Source organism: Diplotaxodon limnothrissa, linkage group LG23 (genome assembly GCF_057381915.1).
Source record: "Diplotaxodon limnothrissa isolate DT_005_m linkage group LG23, D_limnothrissa_male_GT1.1, whole genome shotgun sequence".
Classification (NCBI taxonomy): Eukaryota; Metazoa; Chordata; class Actinopteri; order Cichliformes; family Cichlidae; genus Diplotaxodon; species Diplotaxodon limnothrissa.
In genome coordinates, this window is record NC_140617.1 from 3,908,712 (window position 1) to 3,933,039 (window position 24,328).

The window sequence follows — 24,328 nt, forward strand, 5'->3', positions numbered from 1 at the left end:
AATGAAATTTTAAATGAGGGAAAGACCATTTGAGTATTTGCCTGCGTTTTTATCTTGTAGTTCAGAATTACCAACTGGTCTTGGAGTCGATGTCGATGTTTAATCAAGGTGCCCACACTGGACTTGACTGCATGTTGACGGACTGTTATTAACTGGAGTGCCCACACCGCTATTTCATCACAGTATAAGGATTTCATCAACCAGATAAATATGTATATCAAATATACTGCAACCAGTTTCCCTTGCTGCTCCACTTTCATTAACTCATAGCTGTGTTTCATACGGTTACAGACATGACTGGAGGCTATTAAAAATATTAAAATCCAAAAACATTACTGCTCACTAATAAAAATCTCATTTTAACAAGTCATTTCTGTCTATAATTAAGCTTTAGGAATATTTTAAGGTGAAGAAATCTGCTTCTAACATAAGATTTTTTTCATGGATAGTGTCCGAATCTTGCTCTGCAATCAAAATAGATGAGAAATGATTTGTTTACACCTAGGCTATTTTTCATATTTTGCATGCTTGTAAGAATACAGGTGGTTTTGCTCTGTTTTGTTCAATGACGTGTCAAAAAGACAGCGACAAATGCTTTCTTTAAAATGTTTGATGCTGAAGGAAAGGATTAAACACGGGTGGTTATAAACTCTACAGACATCGTTTCCCCACATTTGTAAATGTTCTGTAACGTTCAGTTATCCTTAATTGTATCGTTATAACATAGACTTTAGTGTTTCTTACAAGATCAATCGTATTATAATTGTACTTTTTGATGGGCATGTAAATGTGGGCTGCTCTGGCAACTGGGATCAAAGGGTCATTTGCACATCAGGCTCTAGTGCCACTTCAAAGCTCCCACCGTTTCACAAAAGCATCTCTGTGCCCGTGCAGCACATGGCGAGATGGGGAATCGCATCCAGTGCTGCTGCGGATTTCTGCCACATTACAATAATAAAACCGTGGCACGCACAGATGAGCGCAGTGAAGCACAGGTGTCCTCCAACCTTTGAACCGGAGCTGGCTGGGAGACCCGGCCAGAAAGAAAACCTTTCATGTGTCAAATTCAACCGTTGCTGTTCAGCCCAGCTTGGTTTAATGAGTGTTCATTAATGGGAGAGGGAGTTAGGCAGAGCTTGGGATGATAAATCCTTGAGGTGTCCACATATCGGCTACATCTGGGTTATTTAGTGCTCTTAGTGTTTATTTAGATTTATTAAAGCTGATGTTCCTTATGGGATTGGTTTTCATTCTTGGAGGTCCTTCCCTGTCTTCTCCCTTTGTCTTTATGGTCACTGTTAGAATAAATAAAACATAGAAACCAGTGCAAACATCTAATTTAAGCTTAATCTGTATCCTCGCTCTTTGCCCCCCTTTGACCTTCAGTTCCTGGAGCTTTAAACCCCTGAGAGCAACTTCCCCAGAGGCACCTCTCGCTCTCCCAGCAAGGTGTCCCTTTTGAGGTTGGTGCCTTTATTCACCACCTTGAACTTCACGGAGAGGCTCTTCACCTGAGTCGAACTTATGGAGTCGAAGAAGAAGTCCTCGTTAAAGACCGGGTTGCGGCTGTTCTTGATGATGTTGCTCCTTTGCTTCTGCAGCTTGCCCGGGTTCAGATAGACAGACACGCAGCAGTTGATGCTCTTCATGTCGAAGTGCTTGTCGTACAGACTCTCCGCCGCCAGGACGCGGATGAGAAGGCGGGAGGTGCTGGAGTCGTAGTTGACGCTGATCCGCACTGTCCCGCCTTTGTGCAGGTTGATGGTGTGCTCCCGATGGAGGCCGTGGTCCGAAGCTCCAGCGCCGCCGTGATAGGTGGGGACGTGGAGCCGTCGCTGGACGTTGGGGCTGGGCTCGGCCGAGCTGCACTCGTCGGTGGAGAGGGAGCTGTGGCGCGCGAAAGTCCGCTTGGCTTTCACCACTTTGGCCTGCGTCTCATGGGTGAAGATCTTGAGCAGGGACGCGGAGCGAGAGAGCAGAGGGGAGCTGAAAGGGGAGGACTCGGCTGAGGAGCAGGTGTCGCTCTCTCCGCCGCTGAAGTATCGGTAGGGATTCATGTGAGAGGTGTTAAAGTCAGCTGGATTCAGGTGGTTTCCCGTGTCGCTGCTTCTGCCCGGAGTCTTCCTCTGCGTATTTGGGGAGGTGATGGGACTGGTGAGCTCGCAGTGGAACAGCGACTCTTTACGGCGCGTGTGGGGGCTTTCCTTCAAGGTAGCAAACCCGTAGGACGTCTGGGTCTTGGGGACATAAGGCAGAGACATTGCAGTCTGCGACTGGGGGTCTGCGTTAGTGTCTCCAGCCACCACATCATCAGCACTCTCTATCTGTATAATGTGGCGGTTTGCAGCTCTCAGCAAGTTCTTGGTGTCTCCTGCAATCTTGGCTACCAAACGTGGGCTTCTCGGACTGCTGATCTTCCCACTACCGATGGTGTGCTCAGAAGTGGACGGGTGCAGGCCTTCTTTGGGCTTTACGGCGGGGATCTCGGGCTCTGGGGGGCAGCTCACCAACTTCGGAGGAATGAAAAAATCTGGGATCCTGTCGGGGGTGAGGACGTTGCTGTAGGTCGGGGTGCCACCCTTCTTGTCCCCGTTCTCCCCCTGTCGCAGAACACCACTCTCCACCGACCCGCGGATCTTATCCAGAACCCACATGGTCCCCACTGGAAAGTGGGATGTGTGGAGTAGGTGCAGTCAGGTGTGTCTGCAATTAATAACACACATGGGTGGGCGGGGAGAGGGAGAGGGGGGGGGGGGGGGGGGGGTTAAACGATCAGAGCGTCACTCCACGGAGAGAAGAGGGATAAAAATATCACCTGAGTGCTTTCGCGCTGAAACGCAGTCTGTGATTAGGACCGCAGGCGTTTACAGGAACAAGACTTGAGTAAACAGGAAATATTATAGCGTTATCACACTGAACCTGAGCTTAACTTTCTGTTTAGTGTCGAACATACGGACAAACCCTTCTTTAAAAAGGTTTTCTAGGCTTATAAACAATAGGAGAGAATCCTTTGAACGGACAAAAGACAGAGCATTACTAAAAATAAAATAAAATAAATCCATCTACATTAAATCTCCAACACATGGAATAAAGTCTTTGTGTAGTTTTTAAATAACAGAGTGTCTTTACGGACTAACGCAATCAGTCTGCGGATAAATCAGCAACAAAGGATTTACTTCTCGATTTCCGATCGCACGGTCACGTTTTAATGAGAAAAATTTAAAAGTGCATTCTTTGAATTAGAAACTCTCCCTAATGATGTAACTGGAAACTTTTAATTTGCACTTATGCTTTAATCTAATTTAATTTCAGTTCCGGGAAGACGACAAGAAAAGAAAAGCTCACAAATATAAATTATTTTACCAAATGCATTAATAACGCTCCTGCATATAGATATTCGATACGTTTCGACATTGAACGATCACATGAACTCGTTTTTTAAGAGAAAAACTCAGTAATGAAAAGACAGTTCAACAGGTGCCTGCATGTTTCCTCTGGTCTGCTTCGAAAAGCTCAATAATGTTGATATCTGTGCTATGTAATAAAATTATGATACTTACAGCAATACAGAGGAAGACGCAGTCCTCTTTTTTTCACTTTGCTTTCGTTTCTTCAGTAACAGGTGTGCTTTTTTCCCCCCTCTCTCTCTCTCACACACACCTCGGATAAGTCTGTGCGCTCCGTGGCGCTACTCTGCGCCCTCAGACGGTCTCGGCTCCGGAGCGCCTGTGGTGCGTTTTATAGATGGCACACAGATGCAGCTGACCAATAAGATCAAACTGTGCGTTTCCGCAGAACCAGCTAGAAAGAACACCAGTTGCTCCTGTGAGGAAAGGAATCATACAGGTTGGGTTTACATGAGTCCCCAAGAGTCACTGCAGTTAACTGCCGGGGTTTTCTTTTTAACCTTTGCGCACAGCACTGAGGTTTTATGTTCCAATCATTCATTCTCTCTCTCTCTGCATATATCCATATCTATCTCTATAGAGATAGATATGTACATGGGGCTGTTTGACCAGAAAAAAGCACAAGCAGACAATGCAACGTGGAGCATATGCAACTGTGTGCTGGTCCAATTAACTTTAGACTGACCTTTTTTTAACTCTTCTTTTGTGTGTGTGTCTCTCTCTCTTCGCGTTTAACCCGACCTATTGGTCTCCCTGGAAACTTTGCTATGGCAACAAATACATTTGTCTAAAATAGGGCTGACTTCATTGATCTGCAGCACAAAAGGCACTTTATTTGTCCAGATTGCCTGGTTTTGAGTCAAGTGCCATACAGCCCGTGGACTGAGAGGGCTACGGCTGCTGCTGCTTTATCAGAGATCAGTAAATAGGCAGCAACACTTAGAAATGTGCAGATGGAGAGTGTCCGTGTCTGGTGACTCTGACAAGCGCTTTGCAAACAAGTGATTAGCCAACATTTACCGCGCGCAGACCTGGAATAGGTGTCAGCATCTCTGCCTGTCTGTGCCTCAGGCGCATGGAAAACGAGCTTGATTGCCATGGGTCGTGTTGTTGCCCTTCTTGTCATAACTAATTGGGAGCTCACTGAGGGGAAACAGGCGCTCTACAGTAAACTAACAGCTATATTTGAACTCCGCGCTGAGTTCAAAGTGCATAAAAGGTTCTCCGTAGCCTGTCATGGATACATTATTTCTCTTCAACAAACTCAGAAAAAAGAATAATAATAATAATTAGACTAAATTCTCTTGCAATGTCGGTTCTTAATGTGCTAAGGAGAAGCAGCCAAACATTAGCATGTCAACAAGTTCACGGTGACACTGAGGACACAACAGCAGATGCTTTGCAGACAGAGTTCAGCAGATATGAAGTCAAATGGATCTTACTAGCCGTCGAAGTGCTTCCTCAAATTACAGGTCATTTTTACCTGGTCTATATAGCATAGGTATGGTTGAGGGTGACGGCAATCAATAGTTTAGTAAACAACGGATACAATAAAAAAAAACATGCAACCTTTGCATGGCAGCTGATAAAACGCCGAGGGCATCATCAGATATTGTATTGAATAGTTTTGGAGTGGATGACGCACATTAATCCCCCTGCAAGGATTCAATACCTCATCAAATGTGTGTAATCGGAGTTGTGCAGGTGCTTTTGTTTTAAAATCAGAATTGATCGACACTGGTCTGTCAACATGTCGTGACATTTGAATTTAAATATTGCGGAATCCTTTTGAAACACGGGTGCAAGAAACCGCCATTCTTACTCGAGTGTCGGAGTGGACATAATTATACATCTCGTCTTAGGAGGTCCAGCCAGGGGTCACCGGCTGATGTAATCTGGAGGGGGCACTTACCATATAGATTGCAAAGACACATTTGAACCCTCATCCACTGCCTGCCAGAGCTGCCTGATCACCATAGAGACACTTGATGCCTCTTTAAGCAAAGCCCGTATTACAGTGGGAGGCTGTCAGTTTAGTAGGTGCGTAACGGAGAGCGTCAGAGCCTTAAACTACTTTCGATTTATTTTCTTTCTAAGAACTCATGTCTGTTTATAAACCAAACTACATGTCTGCACCATCTGGCTTCAGAGTTTATTTAAATGATTAACCAATTATCACATTTTCTGTCCACAGACTAATCAGGTAACCAAGGTTTGGACACTACAGCATAAATTTAAATGTGAACATATTACCTTAAAAGTGTAATAGAAAACGAGGCTCATTAAAACTGAAACTACCTCTTCTGAATGTGCTACTACTCTGTGAACAGCTTCCTCTACAAAATAATGAGATCAATACACCAGCGGCGGAGAATCTACTGAGAAAAGGTTAATGTGTCTGTTCTGCTCTCATTAAGGGGCTGAACCCTACAACTCTGTCAGAAAATGTGAGGAACACTGAAGCTATTACAAACCTGACTGTACCAAAGTGGCCTGCCCCACTGAATAATACAGAGCTGAGTCAGTGTGATCGTGTTTGCTTGTTCTCTCTGTGGATGGACAGATGTACCGCCGAGGCTGTGACTAAAGGACAAACCCCCGAGTGTGTTTCAACACTGTGGCATCCTCTCTGCTGACGCTGGACTGGCTTCCTAGAAAGACGGGAGGGAGAAGTTGGAGCTGGTACACAGAAATCTGCACCAAAGCTCTGCAGGAGGTTCAGTGCTCCTCCTCGTAGAGTCGCTTGTTCCGTCATCGCTTTGAGTGTGTTTACTCTTAGCATGTATGGCAACCCATTAGTGCCACAGCAGACACGCAATAGTGCGGTATGCTTCATCACTGTTCTTTGCGTGAAAAGGTTGCACAGACCTCCTTTTCACTGAAGAAGAAAAACAGCCATTCCCTGTTATTCATTCATCAAAGCTCTGCTGTAAAAGCTTTCAAGCCATCTCTCATACCATGTAAATCAGGATCGAGGAGATCGCTAACATAAGATGCTGCACTACCTTCAGTAGAACTGGCTTCAGATACCATAGATTAGATTTGTTATTTCCTCTAAGAAATGCTAAAATCTCACAATGTTGTTTTTAATACTTTTTTTACTGTCCTCTTCTTCCTGCTAATTACATTCTTGTTATGGTTTCTGGTCGCAGGTCTCTCTTGTAAGAGAAATAAGATTAAGCGGCCCACTCTTTATTGTCGTCATCCATCTTTCTTCCCTCCTGCCAGCCTCTTCCCACCCTACAGACAGCTTCTGCCGCCTTATGCACAGACATAGCATCCCAATAACCAACTCTCTATCCTCTCACTCTCATTTCGTCACCTCCTCCAGGCTGTCCATGCAGGTCACAGACGGCTCGAGCTCAGATGCTTGCCAGTTGGAGCAGAGCAACTGAGTAACGCACGTGGCTCGGGGTCACAGCGTGAAACCAGAGCCACTGTTCGTGGCATCCAGCTCCTGCTCAGCAGCCTGCTTTTTCTGGTCCACTGAACTGGCATTTTGATTGGGTGGACGCAGGGCAAAAGGTCATACCCGTCGCCACAGGAAACACATCTGATCGGCTCGGCAGAAAAAATGGTGTATCACCGTCAGAGGACATCTCGTGATCTAGGAGCATGGGAGAGCGTTAGCACATAAATGAGAAAAGTATACTCCTGTGTGCACTACTCTATTATTGATCGACATTTTTGTCAGCTGAAAGCTCCCGCATGGCATTTCAGATTCATGATTTTCATTTTCAAGCAGCATATTACAGACAGCCAAATGTGGGTCAACTCTACCAGAAAGCATAGCGTGGAGATAATAAACCATATAACTCAAGTGTAGGAAGAGAATAGAAGGGTAGAGCATGTCAGCTATACAGTCCATTTCAACAGGCACGCTGGTTGATGAGAAAAGGGAAAATGACCAGATGATGCATTTGCACTTTTTTAAAGATGGTGAAATATTGAATATGGCACAGATTACTCTCAAGGATGCAAAGTGCCTCCAAGAAAGGTAGAAAAAACATGTCAAAAGATAAGAAAAACAAGAAGGAAAAAGACAACAACAAAAAAAAAATCAGTTATTTAAAAACAAAAATCTCCCTCAGCTTTGCGCAGACCACTGAAACGGCTCAAAGCTCACAAGAAGCAAGCTGATGCTGCCCCCTAGAGGCATTAAACAGAAACAAACTGAATTCATGGTGGAAAAAATATTGTTCAGATCTGCAAGTGCAGATCTTTATCCTCCCCTATTTGAACATGTGCAACTAAGACAGAAAACCAATGCAGGCTTGAGAGAAATACATCCACCACCACAGGCATCACTGAATGTCAGGGTGTTATTGCCCCACAATGAAATAAAACACCAGAAATAGAGCAAGACGTACTCACAGGAAGCCAGAAAGTAATTGCACTCTGGAGCAGGCACAATTACTGCACCACATACAACTTTCTTACCTCAGTTTACTTGCAGATTTATATTCTAGATTAAATAGATTTTTTGGCAAGTGGTTGAGTTTTCCAAAAACATGGATATGTAGGGATATATCTTGTGTAAAGCTGCAAAGACACAGGCAGTGTTTCATTCAGAAAAGAGACAATTGAACATTTAAGGTTTATTAAAGGGTGTTAAAGTCACTTCCCTGTCTGTACAGACTTTAAAAAACCGAATAAGGCTATTTTATAAAGAAAAAAAATCCATATATAGATGCATTTTTACCCTTTTTCCATTCACCATCACTTAGAAAAGTATCAGCTTGATTTATATCATACTTGTCCTGGATATTTACAACAGCAAACCGCAGAAAAGCATGAACTTCTTCATTAGTGAAATCATCTGCCTGATTTGTCTCCAACTTGATGATAACGCGTGAGTGATTATCAAACACCATTCAGGTACGTGATGCAGTATAAATAATACTGTGATCTGTTTATAAATTAGAAACGTCGTCGCTGAACTCCAGCTCAGGAGCAAGTCAGAATACTTTTATTTCTGGGTTTTGGTTATTTGCACACCTTTCTTTACTGACAGACCAAAGTCCTTGGTCTGAACACTGAATTATTCTCTTTCAGTACGACTGCAGATCACAGTAAACTTTTGAATACAAAGATTATAACATCTCAACTCTGCCAGTAAAGATTCTGCAAATCAGCCACACATGCTTCATATGACCACGGCATGAAAGGATAAAGAGGCACAGCCCTGATATTCCTGAAAGGTTTTAACACAAAAGTAAAACCAATTTTAGCCAAAAGCTGAAAAATTACCCTCAAGACATGTCTTATGTCACTCAAGTGTCCTCGTCTTGAATAGAGTGGCGTCTTTTCCTATTAAAAATGACAAACGATCTCAGTCAGTCCCAGAATTTATCAGGTTACCAGAACCGTATGGAAACATTTTATACACTGGTTAAAAAAAAATTAAAGGAACATTTTGAAAGCACATTAGATTTCAATTTAATTTCCATCAGTTCCAATGATGAAGAACTAAAAAGAATCCACAGATATCCTCCTCACCCTGTGAGGCAGGTGCCGAGCTGAGAGGAAAAGAAGAAGAAATGGGACAGAGAAAAGGAATTAATGGTTCACTGCAGAACTTGTTTGATGGAAATGAAAGCAAACCTACAGAGGGTTGAATTCAAACATACCCCAAAAATTACAGTTAAAAAATTGACGTGAAAGGCTAGTCCATTTTGCTGAAATGTCATTGCAGTAACTCAGAATGGTACTTACTAGTTTGTATGGCCTCAACATGGCTTGTATACATGCCCATAATGAGATGATGGATGGTGTCCTGGAGGCTCTCCTCCCAGATCTGGACCAGGGCATCACGGAGCTGCTGGACAGCTGAGGTGCGACCTGGCAGCATTGGATGAATCGAGACGTGGTGTTCCACAGGATTTAGCTCAGGTGTAGGGGGTCAGTGACTGGTATCAAACCTTTCATCCTCCAGGAACTGCCTCCTTACTCTCGCCACATGAGGTTGTACTAGGAGGAAACCAGGACCCAGTGGGGCCAAGGATTTTATCCGACACACAGAGCTGTGGAAAGCTGTGCGCCCCTCCATGGGTATGCCTCCCCAGACCATCACTGGCCCACCAACAAACCAGTCATGCTGCACAATGTTACAGGCAACATAATGTTCGCCACACTTTCCTGCTCTCATCTGTGAAAAATCACTGGGTTCCAGTGGTTGCCAACTCTGGTATTCTATGGCAAATGCCAATCTGGCTCAGCAGCCAGGCAGTGAAAATAGGGCCCACAGCCCACACTCACCAAGTCTAATTGTTTAGTCAGAAACATTCACACCAGTAACGAGCTGGGGGTCATTTTGTAGGGTTCTGGCAGTTCCTCCTTGCACAAAGGAGCAAATACCAGTCCTGCTATTGGGTTAAGGACCATCTACGCTCCTCTCCAACTCTCCTAGAGCAACTGCCCGTCTCGGGAAATTTCCACCATGCTATTGAGCCTGTGCTGGGAGACACAGCAAGCCTTCTGGCAATGGTATGTATTGATGTGCCATCCTGAAGGAGCTGGACTACCTGCACAACCTCTGTAGGGTCCAGGGTCTTTCATGCAACACTGAGCTAAGTTTAAACATAATTCACAGAGCATGCAGCTGGACTCTTACCTCAGTTGGGCTAAGATCCAAAAGGTCCTACACAGAAGAAATAAATGAAAAAGAAAATGCGTCCACTTAGAGGAGACGAAGCTCAAACTCACGTTTGTAACACAAAAACACAGAAAGCATCAGGAAATCCTTTAAAAGTCTCCACCACCCTCTGAGTGTAGCAGGGTGACTACGGGGTACACGCCTCATCACGTGCTTTCCTTACACTTCAACTCAAACAGAAGTTTTAAAATGAATTAAGAAAGGAAACAGGTCTTACCTCTGCAAGACAACTCTGAGTTTCCCTCAAATGGTATTCACTATCATCATTTCAGTGACTGCAAGACGACACAGAAAATGCAGAAACCAATGAGACCGTGAAAATCTCCAACGCACGCACACAAATAAAATAAAAATCAGCCAATATCTAATAAAGAGCTTTATTCAGATTTTAAATAGATTTACAAACCATAAGAAAAAAAAGAAAAGAAAAACGAGGAAAAAAAATATATCAAGTGATCGTCAAAATATCCACATGTGCATATCAAGGTAGATTGTAAACAGTCCTTTGAAGCCAAAAAGTGAGACTGCCAGGGGTCAGGTTCACTCAGCTGGAAAGGGGTTTGTTTATTGGTGGTTGTTTTGTTTTTTTCCTGAGGTTCTTGTTGTTTTCTTAACTGCTGGGTTTCCCTCAGTGAGGCTGCCACCAACCAGAGCTCAGAGTGTGGGGAGCAAGGACGATAAAACAGTAGTTTGACCCAAAAAAAAAAAAAAAAAAATCCCATTCTCACAAACCATTACAATAGAGAGGCAGGGGTTCATTCATAAACTATGTAACAAACACTGATCAATTATACAGTAATGACAACTCTGTGGCGTAAACAGTAGCGGGTAACGATCCCTGCATGGTGTGCCGACTCAGTTTGGCTCTGTTCAACTTTTCCGTTTCATATCTGTGTAACTGGTTCATATCTTTACTCAGTCTTATATGAACAACAAAAGGGCTCTTAACAATAAAGTCAATACATATAAGAGAAAACATTGCAGCCTTTACCACAAATTACAAAGAAAAAAACCAACAACCCTGAAAACAGAAAAGCAGCCCCCCCCCCCTCCAAATGCAGCTCAGATAAAATTGAGTTAAGAGGACATTTTTCCTTGGACACAATCCCAACCCTTATAGCAGGTCTAAAACCACAAACACATCATAACACCATGCTAGTGAAGAACCACATTCTCCTGTTCATGCTTAGAGATAAACCCCATCCCAGTACCTTCCCATTTTTGCTTTTCTTTTCCACATATTTCAGCTCATCTAAAAAAATAAAATAATAAAAAAAACCCATCAGCAAGTATTCTCTCTCTCTCTCTCTCACACACACACACACACACACACACACACACACACAGTCAGGATTTCATCAGAAATACTGTTGGGTGGTGGTAACGGGGGTGTATCAGAGCACTCTTGGCAGTTAGGAGAGGGTCTGATGGTGTACAGTAGACTGAAAACAAGACGCCCCCCCCCCCCCTCCTTCCCCCATCTGTCTCCATTTTTAATTCTTCTGAATCACATCCTGCATCAAGCTGCCACCCGTTTGCCTTTGAGGTAACAGGATTCATTGATACTGATGAGTCAAAATGGCTGGCGCAAAGAAATATGCCAGTACACACAGCTGCCAGCAGGGGGCGAGCTCTGTGAAGGGCAGTGAACAATGCAACTCTTCAGCTCTGGAGACTTGTGCTACTCAGGAGTTGGGATCTCAAACCACAGACCGACACAGCTTCACATGTCCGTCTCTGACCAAGGACACGTGGCTGGCTTGTGAGACTCGAGCTGGAGTTTGGGACACGCTGCAAAGCTCAGCTTTACTGACACGCTTAAAGCACTGCATATTGAGTAAGTTCAAGCACTGACTGCATAGGTTTGTTAAATACAGTACGTTAAATTTCACGAGCAGCAGTGAGCTGGGCTGGCGGTTTCTTAATGCATCCGAGCCACTAGTAGCGCGTGCTTGTACGACGAAGGCCGTGTGGCAGTCGGTAGAGGACGTTTCTGGGGTTCTGGTCTACATGCCATTCTTTAGTTCAGCTGTTCGATCTTACCTTCCTCACTCACACCTCGGACAAATCTGACAGGTGCCGCTATAAATAAGTTCCCTCCATCAGGAGGGCGCCATTTACACAATATCGCCACCTGAGAATTAAAAGAGCAGGGAGGAGGGGGGGCTGACTGACTCCTTATGCCACTTTCCTCTTGCCTGGCTGACTGGGGTTTGACTCATGGATCCCATTGGACAGTCACATGTGGAATATTAGGGAGTGAGGGAAGGCACAAGAGAGTGTGAATGGCAGACAACTTTCATGTGTGGAGCAGCACAAGCCTTGCGGCTTAAAAGGTCAGAGGTGAGGCATGGCAGGGCTTTGAACAGCCTGCAAACTAGAGTAGAGTCACACACACATCCGGGGCTCAGAGGCGGAAACGACTCCGCTTTAGAAAAAGAAAAAACAAAACAACAACTCGCGCAGACACACATACGCACAGCAGGCCAATTATCCTACGTTAGCTTTCTTCACAAATCTTGCTTTACTCCGACCTGAACCTGTCTCCTGATGACTGTGATTAAGAGCAGGTGTGACCATTCTGCACCAAAATTAACTCAGACATCAGATTTGTTCCACTCAAAGCCTGCAGAAGAAATAGGACTCGAAGCTAAAAGGCTAAGCTAATTTTTAGTAAGTGCAGATCAACAGGAGGTGAGGAAACCAAAACTATTACTTTGAAGATTTCCTGCTGAGTGTGCATATTGTGTGTAACCTTTACTAAGAACAGAAATAAAATAAAACATGTAAGAAACAAGCAGAAAAAACTCTGTAGCCTTCTTTTCTTCAATGCATCGGGTTTTAGTGCGCACGCTGTGACTGCACATGTAACAGAAGGTGGACGGGGGCTGTGCTAAGTGAGTACTGGGGAAGAAGGGGGGAGAGGGGGATTCAAAGTTCAGTTCATGACAGAAGAGGGCGGTCAGCGGTGGGATGGGGGTGTTGAGAACAAGAACAGCGAGCAGGGGGACGATATCGCAGGGCGGGCGAGGTCAGGAGTCCTCAGTGCCCGAGTCGTCCTCATCATAGCAACAGTCCTCATCGTCATCCTCGTCGTCATCATCATCATCCAGCTCCTCGTCATCGTAGTAGTCATCGTATAAGAGGTTGGAGCCGTCGTCCGTGGGTGGGACTTGGGTTCGGACGCAGTACTCGTCCAACGTGACAGGAACCTTGACACCGTCCCGCTCTGCATCCGCTTTGGTAGCCACCACCTGCTTTCTGTAAGACGCAAGGAAGAAACAGAAGAGGTGAAAAAAATAAATAAAAATGAGGCTATGAGCAAGTTCAGTTGTGGCGCTCTGTTTCTACTGTACAGACAAGCAAACGTTTGAAGTGAGGAGACAGCCGAGTGCGTTTTTCTTCCTTCCTGTACCTGATGATCTCGATGTATTCTCTGTCCTTGCCCTTGCTGTCCCTCCACTTTCGGTACATGACGGAGGCGTCCACGTTGGCGGGGGAGAACGTGTTGGGTTCATTCAGCAGAGAGATCACACTGAGCAGGATGGTCCTGAGAGAGAGGCCGACAGCGGAACGAGTGATTAAAATAGTTGAAGGCAATACAGGATGAGGAGAAGGAAACGGGGCGGAGAGTAGCAAAGATGGAGGTAAGACGAGACAAGAGACACTGAGTGCAGGAAGCAGAAGTGTACAGAAATGGAAAGACAGACATACACAGACAAAAAGAGGGAGAGAGGGTGAGGGAGGGAAGGAGGGAGATGAAGGTCAGGGTCAGACGAGCAGCCTGTTAACCCTCTGATCATCTGCCTCTGCTGCTGCGTTTGACTTTATTGGCCTAAACACAGCTGTGATTAAGAGACCAGTCACACAAACATGCGTGGGCAGTTTGTTTTATCCTCCAAAACATTTTTACACACTCTCCTCCTGTAAATAATATTAAGCTGCTTTTGTATCTGTCGCTTCTGTCTGCAGCAGTCGGAGGATCCTTTATGAAAGACACAGCCGTAGTGGATTTTGTCTACGCTGAGCACAGAAAAAAAAAGACAACTGAGAATCTGGAGGGACCAAGTAATTCAATCTGTGTCACGCAAATATCAGAAATAAAGACGTATGAATTAAACATCATGTTTGGGTGTTTGCTGCATTTAAACTGCAGCAAGCTGAGAAAAGGCCTCAAACAATCATCCTGTTTTCATGCTACAGGATCTGGACTCAGCCATCTACATTTTCTGCTCTGTAGGCAAAAATGCAGCACTGCTTTTGTAATATTCAGCTCTGAGGCTTCATTACTGTGGACAAAATTGCAGTAAAGAAATTCATTTTCCAAAGTACATAATGTAGCTGCTGTCTTGCCACCACACTTGAGTAATGGTGAAGCTGTTTAGAGGCTCACAAATGTACCCATAGAGCTGGTATTACATCCAGTAGCAAGGAAAGACAACAATGCCGCCCGAATGTAAGAAAATGTCTGTGCCCGGCTACAAACATTGTCTAGCTCCTCCCCTGATCCTCCATGATCAGCATGACTGGCCACGGCCAATGACCTTCTTTAGCAGGTGCACAGCCAGTGCATCTCCAGATCTGTTCAAACGTTCCCACTCTATGATTAAAGCAAAATCCCGACAGACACAAAATGCATTATGCATCTAAATGAATCAATTAAAAATTCATTATGGTCTCGCTACAAGCCAGAAAAAAGAAAAAAATCTCTGCAGATCATCATCTTTTTTTTTTTTTTCTTGAGTTGTTCCAGAGCCTGACGTGTACCTGACGTTCTGTGTGGGGTTCCACCTCTCCGATGGCAGCTCACCGCTCTGTGGGTCGTCCACTGGTGGATGAAGGATGGAGATGCACACATCCCCGTTCTAGGGACATGAGACAGTAAACAAGCATGTTCAGACAAGCAGTCACCTTTAAGAAGCGCGAAAAGATTCAAATATTAGGGCTACATGTTGAAAAAAATAAAAAAAATAAAAAAATCTACTTCGAATCACAAAAATGTCAACGTTTGACAGTCACTTCTCTCTCTCTCTCTTTTTTTTTATTTTTAAAATTGTTCAGATTTACCTCGTAGATGTTCGGGTGCCACATTTTGGTGAGAAAGCGGAAAGCTGGTGGAGAGTACGGGTAGTCGATGGGAAACTTGATCCGAGCCTTGGGGTGAGAAAAGACACCTATTAGCAGCGTACTGACAGGACGAGTGTTTACCTCTCTCTCTCTCTCTCATGAACAGACAAGTTGTGACCAATTTCCCTTGTCACCGCCTGGTAACCATTTCAACTAATTAGTACAACCGAGCAACAAGATGATTGCTTTACCCACAGTTTGTCTTTAATTAAAGACAGTCTTGGCGCCATTTGCTTACATTGTGTAATGGATCTACGCACACGCACGGTCAGAAACAACTGCAAGTCTGAATGATTCTGCAGAAGAAATAAAAGCATGCATGTGTGTGGCTCTCTGTCGGGGTACTCACTGACATAATGCACGCCCTAGGCGTTACTTTAACCATCAAAACCCAACCTAACATGTGCCCCAAACAGTCCTGTGTCAGATAAGCCAAGCCATAATGTTCTCTCTTCCAAGGTCTAAAACTCTGAAGTGGTCCTCAAAAAGATAACCACACAAGTACAGACACAGCTGCCAAGGAGAGAGGGCTTTATTTTGACTGCTTCTCTTCACAAAGCCCTACACTGCAGCGCTGGTGCCAACGCGCAGCAGCTGATTGAAGACCCCCACAATCACGCTGATCAGCGTCAGTCGTGATTGAAAGAAACCTCTAAATACCTACTACAGGGTCAGTGCAAAACATAGCTAATGACAGTGTAATGTAATACGGTGTGGAGGAAGGGAGGGATGGAGGCTTGCAGTCCGTTCAGCTGCAAAGCGCGTGGAGCTTAGAGAAACACCGGTGGGGAGGGGGGGGGGGGGGGGGGGGTGGTAATGGTGCTGGTATAAAGACATTGTGTTTGTCCTCTCCAGCTGTCACTGCAACCCAAGACAATCCACTACTCACACTCATGTTCTGCCATTATGTGTCCTCACACTGAAAACAACCACACAGACACACACTGTAAATCCTGTGTGGAAGACCACTCCTCCGTTTTCCATAAAGCGTGCCATGGGAGAGACGGTGACGGAGCACACACACCAACAGGACTTATTATACACGAACGCATCACTCACATCATGAAACCTTCTGACCCCCCCGCCAAAGTCTCTCTCACACACACCCGTGTACATTTGCTGATTCGGCATGGTCAGCTGGTCCTCGCCACAGTGAACCAACTAGCAGGAGAGGGAGTGAACTGGCAGCAGGGGTGTTGGAGGAGCAGTAGTTGGAGGAGGTCGAGGGGGATTTCATTTGAACTAAAGGGGGTTGGGCTCTATATAATTTTATAAGCTTTGAGCCTTCTTTGACCGCTTTGCCTAATTTAACCCTCGAGCATGCAGCCAAATGTTTTATCTGTGCAAAACACTGAGTGACTTGTTGATAGTCACAGAATACTCTGCATTTAAGAGTCTTTGTCATGAAGGAGTGAGTTTGTACATCCCGACTAACAACACAAGATAAATTCAGTCAGCCTGCTTATCCTAACCTGCGCTCTCCATATCATAGCAGGGCAGAGAGGAAGTGTTGACAATCCTGAGAGAAGAGGGCCTGAAAAAAATAAAACCCCCGAGTTTGACCGGCCTTGCCAGATACAGCCTAGCAGCAGTGCAACACATAGCAGCTAGCCAGGCAGGCGGAGGAAGGGGGAGGAGGCCATACAGCAACAGTGATTGCTTAGTTTTTAGTCCAAAACAATATAAGCAGTAAGATCATATCAGTCCCCTGGCTGGAAATGGGGCAAAGGAGACATTAGTTTGTATATTTTGGAAAGCTGGCCCTCCGTTGCTCCCCCTTTCCACAGCATGTCCATAGATAGTCAAATATCTGCTGTAATTTAGAGCTCAATAAATAAGCTGACAGTGACAGCATTTACCGGTAAGGATGTTTTAAATAAACCACACTAATCATCAGCAGCCATTCAACAACACTTTCGGTCACAGTGAGAAAGTTCTGGGTTTCAATCTCCTGGTCAGGTGGGCCTTTTGGGAGTCAGCTTTGCATATCCACAGCCAAAATGCAAAGACTAAAGCACAGTATGAACGTATGGGGAAATATAGCTTGTAGCCTAAAGCATTTTCAGTGGTAACGTAGACAAAAGTGTTATGTAAATGCTCCTTCATTTTCATCTGTTCTGACTCAACAGATAATACAAGGACTGGTTTTGGCCGAGTGTGCCGAAACATCCTTCCAGTGCCCGTTTTTCCCCAAACAAACAGTGAATGAGTCTCTAACATGCTTCTTTAAGATGGTTGCAACTACTTCACAGGACATATCATGGATTAAAACTAGAATTACTCCCCAAACCACCATTAAAATTTGTTTTACACCTCTGGCAGAGAGCCTTCCATCTAAGCAGTTTCATCCAAATCTATTCAAAGCCACCGAGATACCGTGAAACCAAAAGGTGATGAGATGTGGAAGAAATCTGATACTCTATCCAACTGTGGGGAAGTTCAAAAGAAGAACACAGCTCTGTGGTGAGACAAACTCACCCTGCCCGTCAAGAAACAGCCAAATCTGTACGTCTGAATAAATAAGTTGAATCAATATCTCAGTTTTTAACCTCGGGCTGAGAGACCCATGTGGCAACCCTTCCCATAAAATAGTCCCATTCATCATAACCCTGCGAGCCTGAGAGCAAATAAGAAAGCAGGAAGGTAGGGATATGCATTAACAATAATCATGAGCGAAAAGGAAAGAGTGCGATTTCACATTGCAGCTTAGCAAGAGGCTTCAGACTGTTTTCCTGTTCTAAAACAGCTCTTTGACCTACCTTACATATGACTACCTATTATACAGCTGATGGCTGCAGATGGATGTGGATAGAGGAGATAATGCATAGATGAGGTAAAGAAGTGGCCCAAGCAAAGACAGGCTGCTTGGTTGGCTTATTTGCTCTGCAGCTGTGAGCCGCTTCAGCTCCAAACAGACAGAAGATAAGAAACACGGGAGGAGAAGGAGCGAGGACACTGCAGCAGGGTCTTCGATGCCCAATATCAGCGTTCTCTTTTCAAATGCATCTACGGTCCTGCTCCGAGTCTTTACCTCAGTCTCTTCCCATACAGCTGCTCAACCAAGACGTTTACCCAAAACAGAGTGCTATTCTCAGAGTATCTGTTGAAATATGCTGGTTTGCATGTCATGCCTGATAATTGGCCCGAGAAGCCAATTAACAGCCTTAATTCTCAGAAGGAGATTCACTTTGAACATCTCATCTGAGAAGCTGACAGGAAGTGCAGCTGATTTTTCTTTTGCCAGGCAAACCCCCCCAAAAAACTTATAAAACACTCCCCTTGTTATTGTCGCATCATAGACAGTGAAGATCAGTTTCCTCTTTCTATGAAAATCTTTGACTGTGACCTGAAAAGCTGCCTCGAGGAAGGAACGAGTCAGAGAAAGAGCACGCCCACCCTGCCGATAATGACAAGCGAGGCGAAGTAAATCAGGTCAATGCAAAGACCCTGAACAGAACAAATCATTCTGCTCTCCCTGTGCACCTCTTCACCGTCCCCACAGACCTTATCCTTTCTCACGCATATGCAGGACAAGGAAAACGGCTCCGGCACCGAGCAGATTCCACACAGCACGTGCAGATCTGTGAGACTAACAGGTTCAGATCCAACAGACTCCCCTTTCTCTTCAATTGTTTTTAATTCTCATCCTTCTGGTTGTTGCAAACTGTAATACAGATATATTTCAAACAACTCTTAGGTGATCTTAGCACAAGGACATTTCAAGAAGCCCACCGAGCCACGTCTCAGAGATGATTATTGCACCAGTGGCCCAAACAGGAAGAGGAAGAGAACACACTGCCAGGGCTTCAGGGGATGGTTATAACCGTCTACCAGAGCCTCACACTCACTTCTGCTCACAGCAGGCTGCGCCTTCAAAGCGGGGGGGCATTGCAAGGAAAAGGGCTGTGCCTGCTCTTGATCTGGCCCCTTCAATATTCCCTGTTTTTTGGAGGGTTTTTTCCTCCCCTCTACCCTGCTCTTGTTTCTCTGTGACACAGCCAGAGGGGGAAACATGACTCCAGCAGCTCAGCCAGGCACACTGCAGTCAGGTTAGGTTTTTTTTTTTAACACTCTCTTCTATTGCTACTGCAAGGCTAACAGAGAACATGTACAAATTCTGTAGCATATTAGGAAGGTGCAACTACAAAGTCAGCTTCTTGATCGCAAACAGTGTCTGTCATCTGATTGTCAAGTGCTTTAAAACAAAAACAGACAGCCCCGGGCAAAAACCAAAGGGCAGCTCTCCTCTCTCATAACAGCTGTGAACATGGGGGTCTGTCAGTCGAGAAAAACGCTTGACTTGAAAGATTAAAGGTATTTTCTTTTATTATTAGCTGCAGATCCCTCATTTACACTATGACCTCAAGTAAGAAAGTTGACACAGCCCCTCCACCCAACCTTCAAAAGACCTGTGCCACTTGACACATAGTGAGAGATCTACAAGTCACCACAGGAAACTTTCCTGCGAAGCATAATTAGATGACGGTATCTGTGGACATAAATAGTGAATGCTGCATCTTTTGCTGCTTTTGAAGTGGAGGGCAAAAAACAAAAACCTCCTCCTGGAGAGTACAGAGCTACGATCAGTTCAATGCTTTAGGTTATTCCAACACAGAGGTATTAGAGGCAGTACAAATATACAGAAATGTAGCAAATGGTGAACTAACTATTTTGTTTCAGGCAAAGTAAAAATGTCTCTGTCATACGACTTGGTGACCTGGCCGACCCCGCCTCATGTCAGTGTGTTCTAGAAAACGTTTGGCAAAATTAAAAATGTCTGGGCTGTTTCACTTGTGGCTAATGGTTACGGTTTTCGGCAGACATCAAATGTACTGCCGACAGCAAAATTAAACCCACAGCTTTAAATACACTTGTGGAAGTGGTGCACTTTGTGATGCAAACTGTAGTGTTTGCACGTGTTCAGGGTGGGACAATAGCTTAAAGTCCTTACAGAAGCAATTCTTGCCGCACTAGCCATCTTAAAAACACTGATTGTTAAAGCCTGAACTTCAGTGCTCACCTGCACATAAAACATTGCACTTTTATATTTGAACCACCAGTCAAAGGTGAATAAAACTAATTCCATCTGCCTTCTTGCATCAATTCGGGACTATTTGAGTGCAGTGCCTCTTTCATGACGTCTCTGACTGTCACAGCTGTTAAACTTTGCTGAATTTGTATTGTGTCCATGTTCTGTAACTAATTTTAAAGGACTGCAATTCAAGTTCAAATCATCAACAAGTCGCTGCTCACTAGATAAATCTGTGAATACGCAAACATCTAAAGTTCTGCAGCAGTCACACTCGATACGTGATACTATGCTTCCTATGATTTGGGCTGGTGAGTAAGCTGTTAAAGCCGTGGAGTGTTTTTAGCTGTGTGACTCAAATCTTATCCCCGGGGACAAACAGATGTGAGGAGAAAGAAGAAGAAGAAGAAGAAGAAAAAGCAGAGTGAGAGAGTCAAACACTCATTACACTCAGTGTAATCTACACACAGTTTCCTGCACTGAGAATATTTTTAAACTCTCTGCATTACCAAAGTTTTCATATTTAAGCCTCACGGTGCAATATTATCACAATACTTCACTCCTGATACAATATTAATGCAACTTTTAACATTTTGCAAGGTTTAACATTTATCACCTTTTTTTCCAACCGCAAATTACATCCTCAAACTTTGTCAGTTTTAAATAAGATAACACTATCTTGCTTTAGTTTATCTTTTGCTGCGAAATGAGATCGTCAATGCTGCTATCAGTCTGTGGTTGAATGGGGTCAAGTTGCCAATACGATGCAATCAGTTTCTGATAATACAGCAATTACTGTGATAAATTGTCAAAAAAAAATAAAAATATCACACACATATAATTCCATTTGCACTTAGATCTTGGCCGTTTGCCTGCATTTATAAATTAGACATCAATTATTTCTGAGAGTGATTGCCGTCAGTACAACTCAGACTGCAAACATTTGCAGAAAGAGTGCCTCCTTTAACCTGTGCAATCACCTCGCCACCAAAACTGGTCGTGAGCATGAAACACCATGAGGGTACGGGCAGCCTAGTCGCCAATCAATCGGTTGCAGAATGTACAAAAAAAAAAAAATGCAATCACCAGACAGCCACCGTTTTTATGCTTTGATTTGTAGTTGCAAGAAGGTTGCGGCCCTATTTCTACTCCTGTGACTGAGCCATTAGCTTAATTAGGAGATGATTAAGTTTGTCCAGTGTTGGATGGTTTTTCAGTTGAGCTGATTTAATGCAAGCTTCCTCAGCTAACATTATCACAGGATGGTGGAGCATGAGATGTGCCCTCTTGTTTCCAGTATTCCCAAAATATTTGATATCATTTAAGAAAATATCAATATTTGGTGTCCCTGTATCACTTCAATACTGCCACAAAAAATACTGATGCTATGCTGTATTGATTCTTTCCCCCCACCACTACTAATTATCAGTCCTTTTCAGGTAGTGTCGTTAAATCCCCAAGCACACCTTGACCTTTCTCAGCACCTAGTATGGGAACCACTGCTCTGGCCAACTCAGCTGTTCATGTCCCAAGACCACAGCTTACTACAGGCCAAAGTCAGTAAACGTCAGAGTCTCAGAACCTAAATGGATTCCTCACATGAATACACAGAAATGTCAGAGTCAGCAAATGGGTGTTAGCACCAGCGAGTATATGAAAGTCACAGGTCATGGTCAGCTTATCATTATCAGGCACTGTGTGTTTACTTCTGCACCGTGTGTTTACTAAAGCAACCAGGACAGTTATCTAATCCTGTGTGAGTGACACTTCAATACGTCTCGGTCCACTCTGTGCGTGCCCGCCTGCATGCATAATGTGTTCGTCATGGTGTGCCTTTTTCAAAGAAACACCCATGTGAAATAAACGCCTGAGTCAGCCAGGTTGCACGTGACGTCCGTATCAGCCCCGCTTCAGATGAACAGGCCTCACAGCGAGTCATAACTCTTTGTTTGTTTTGGGAACACCAAAAAGAGGTGGTTCTTTCCCTCTCCTCTTTTTTCCCCCCTCCCTTCTCTCTTCTGAATATTGCAAACTGGTCGGATAGAAACCCAGCACAGAACAATGAGTCACAGCCATGCGGCAGATTTCACAGCCAAGCTGTGCATTCCTGGCCCAACAAAGGAATCCTGTACACGGCAACCACACAGACCCACTGAACACCGTCTACGGGAGCCTGGTCGGGCCCCTCCGTTTGCGCTTACAGGCTTTAAAAAGAGCAGAGGCAAAATGAAGACTGCTTCTTAGGAACTGGAACTACAAAAAAACCTCAGGACAGCTGAAGGGACAGTGTGCAAGAAGGGTGGTGTTACATGAGGTCTGCAGACAATATTAATCATTTACAGCTTAACAACTGTTGTATGGATACAAAACAGGCTTAGCATTGGGAGGAAATAAAACCAAGTCATTGTAAAGCAATCGTGCAGAATTTGTTACTTTGCTTTTCTGCAAATTATATTCGGGTTTCAAGCAAACATTGTGCCACGTCAATAAAAGGCTTGTCATCTGTTTGTTTTGTTTTTTTATACACAGTAAAAAAAATTAAATTAAATAAAAACAAAAAAAAATCTGAAGCACAGCTACTTGGGGCTTTATTGCACTAAACATAAACAAAGTAATGAATCCAATCGCCCTCCAGGATGAGCATCACAACACCAAAAACAATGACTCCAGTGAGTTGCAACGTTTGAACGTTAGAATTAGAAAACATGACATGCCAATATAAAAACTTGTACTAGAACTTTAAAACACTACTTAATGGTCAGTACTCAGGGGGTTAAAGGGCAGAGAAATGGCACACTCAAACATCAGCCGCAGAAATCTTCTGAAGACGGAAATACGATGGCGGCGGTTTATAATCAGCACAAATTCTGTTAAACAGGAACAAAACCAACGCATCTTTACTCTCAAGGGAGGAAGTAGACGAGAAAACAAATTATGAGTCACTACACAAGTTAGACAAGTTAAGGCTGGAAGCCATTTAGGTTAGTACCATGCATGTATGTATGGTACATTTGAATAACCAACAAAAAAAAGTACTCAAGCCAGGGCTGCTAAATTGTAATGATGAACACAAAGAAAAGGATTGAATTAGCGAGATAGATGATGAGCTTAACTATCAAGGTAGTGCTGGAGGCGGTTATGCTCAACAACCTTTTGTTTCAAGCCAACAAAAAAGTAACTCGGGCACATGTCAGATCTGTAAGAGACCTAATCTGTGTTTTGATGGAAAAATATGCCCAAGCAACAAAGTTCTCATGGAGTCTTGTTGGTTTAAAGTTAAACAAAGAAGTATTTGTCACAATAACGCTAAACAGGGGGCAATTAGCCAAGTTAACGTTATTAACTATTACCTGCTGCTGGTGGAAACGGTTACATGAAGGGTGAGGTTGGTCGCTTGGTTGCCCTGTATGATCAAATTACTGAAATATACAGTAAAACTAACCAGTTAAAGAACAATAGACGGACTGCTAGCTAACATTAGCCACTCACCTTAAAATAACCACCCTCGTAGTGTGTATTCGGGGGTCCGAATATCGCTACTTCCCAGTTGTACAGGTCCGACTCGTCCACCAAAGTTATTTTGAACCCTTCGACCGGCTCATCTTGGAGACTTTTCATCTCCAACATTAATGCTTTTTGGGAACTGGCTACATGATGTCTATTCTGAGCCATATTCCACGGCGATTTTTATATAAAAATATATATATCAGCGACCCACCACAGCTGTGACTGCGAAGGACAAAGCTAGCTCGTTACAAACAACAGCTAACAGTAGAAGAACGGCGCTCGTCACGCAGGAACGGTTGGTTTCCGTTTGTGTGCGGTGCCAAAACGCGGCTGGGCTTTATTTGGCCGGAGCTGGTGCGCCTTCCTCTCTGTTGTTGTGAACAATCCAACGGAGCCCCAACGACCATAAACCTACCGTTATCAAGTCGAAGGCATTACTTGCCTTATTTCCGGTGACATTCTTCAAAATAAAACTCTAAAGTATCAGTAGCCCATATCAGACAGCTGTGACCCCCCCCTGAATTCTTATTTTTTTGCTAATTTTTCAAACTTGTCTGTTTGAGATCGTCAAACAAATTTGTGATATTATGTCATTAATAAAAG

General features: G+C 44.1%; 2 protein-coding genes across 3 annotated transcripts; both read right to left on the reverse strand.

Annotated features, from left to right (window-relative positions):
• Positions 1–621: 621 nt before the first annotated feature.
• LOC146607291 (C2 calcium-dependent domain-containing protein 4C) lies at positions 622–3,693 on the reverse strand. The gene is made up of 2 exons (XM_085347994.1): positions 3,561–3,693; positions 622–2,703 (listed from the first exon to the last, which is right to left on the reverse strand). The coding sequence occupies exon 2, from the start codon at positions 2,652–2,654 to the stop codon at positions 1,398–1,400; it is 1,257 nt and encodes a 418-aa protein (XP_085204120.1). The 5' UTR covers positions 2,655–2,703; positions 3,561–3,693; the 3' UTR covers positions 622–1,397.
• A 6,755-nt stretch (positions 3,694–10,448) lies between these two features.
• Positions 10,449–24,139, reverse strand: cdc34a (cell division cycle 34 homolog (S. cerevisiae) a). 2 transcript variants are annotated; one of them, XM_085349048.1, is made up of 5 exons: positions 23,708–24,139; positions 15,130–15,216; positions 14,830–14,927; positions 13,478–13,612; positions 10,449–13,323 (listed from the first exon to the last, which is right to left on the reverse strand). In XM_085349048.1, the coding sequence occupies exons 1-5, from the start codon at positions 23,888–23,890 to the stop codon at positions 13,095–13,097; spliced, it is 732 nt and encodes a 243-aa protein (XP_085205174.1). In that variant the 5' UTR covers positions 23,891–24,139; the 3' UTR covers positions 10,449–13,094. The 2 variants fall into 2 exon arrangements, with proteins under 2 accessions (XP_085205174.1, XP_085205175.1); XM_085349049.1 differs by having other exon boundaries at positions 13,478–13,729.
• Positions 24,140–24,328: the final 189 nt, after the last annotated feature.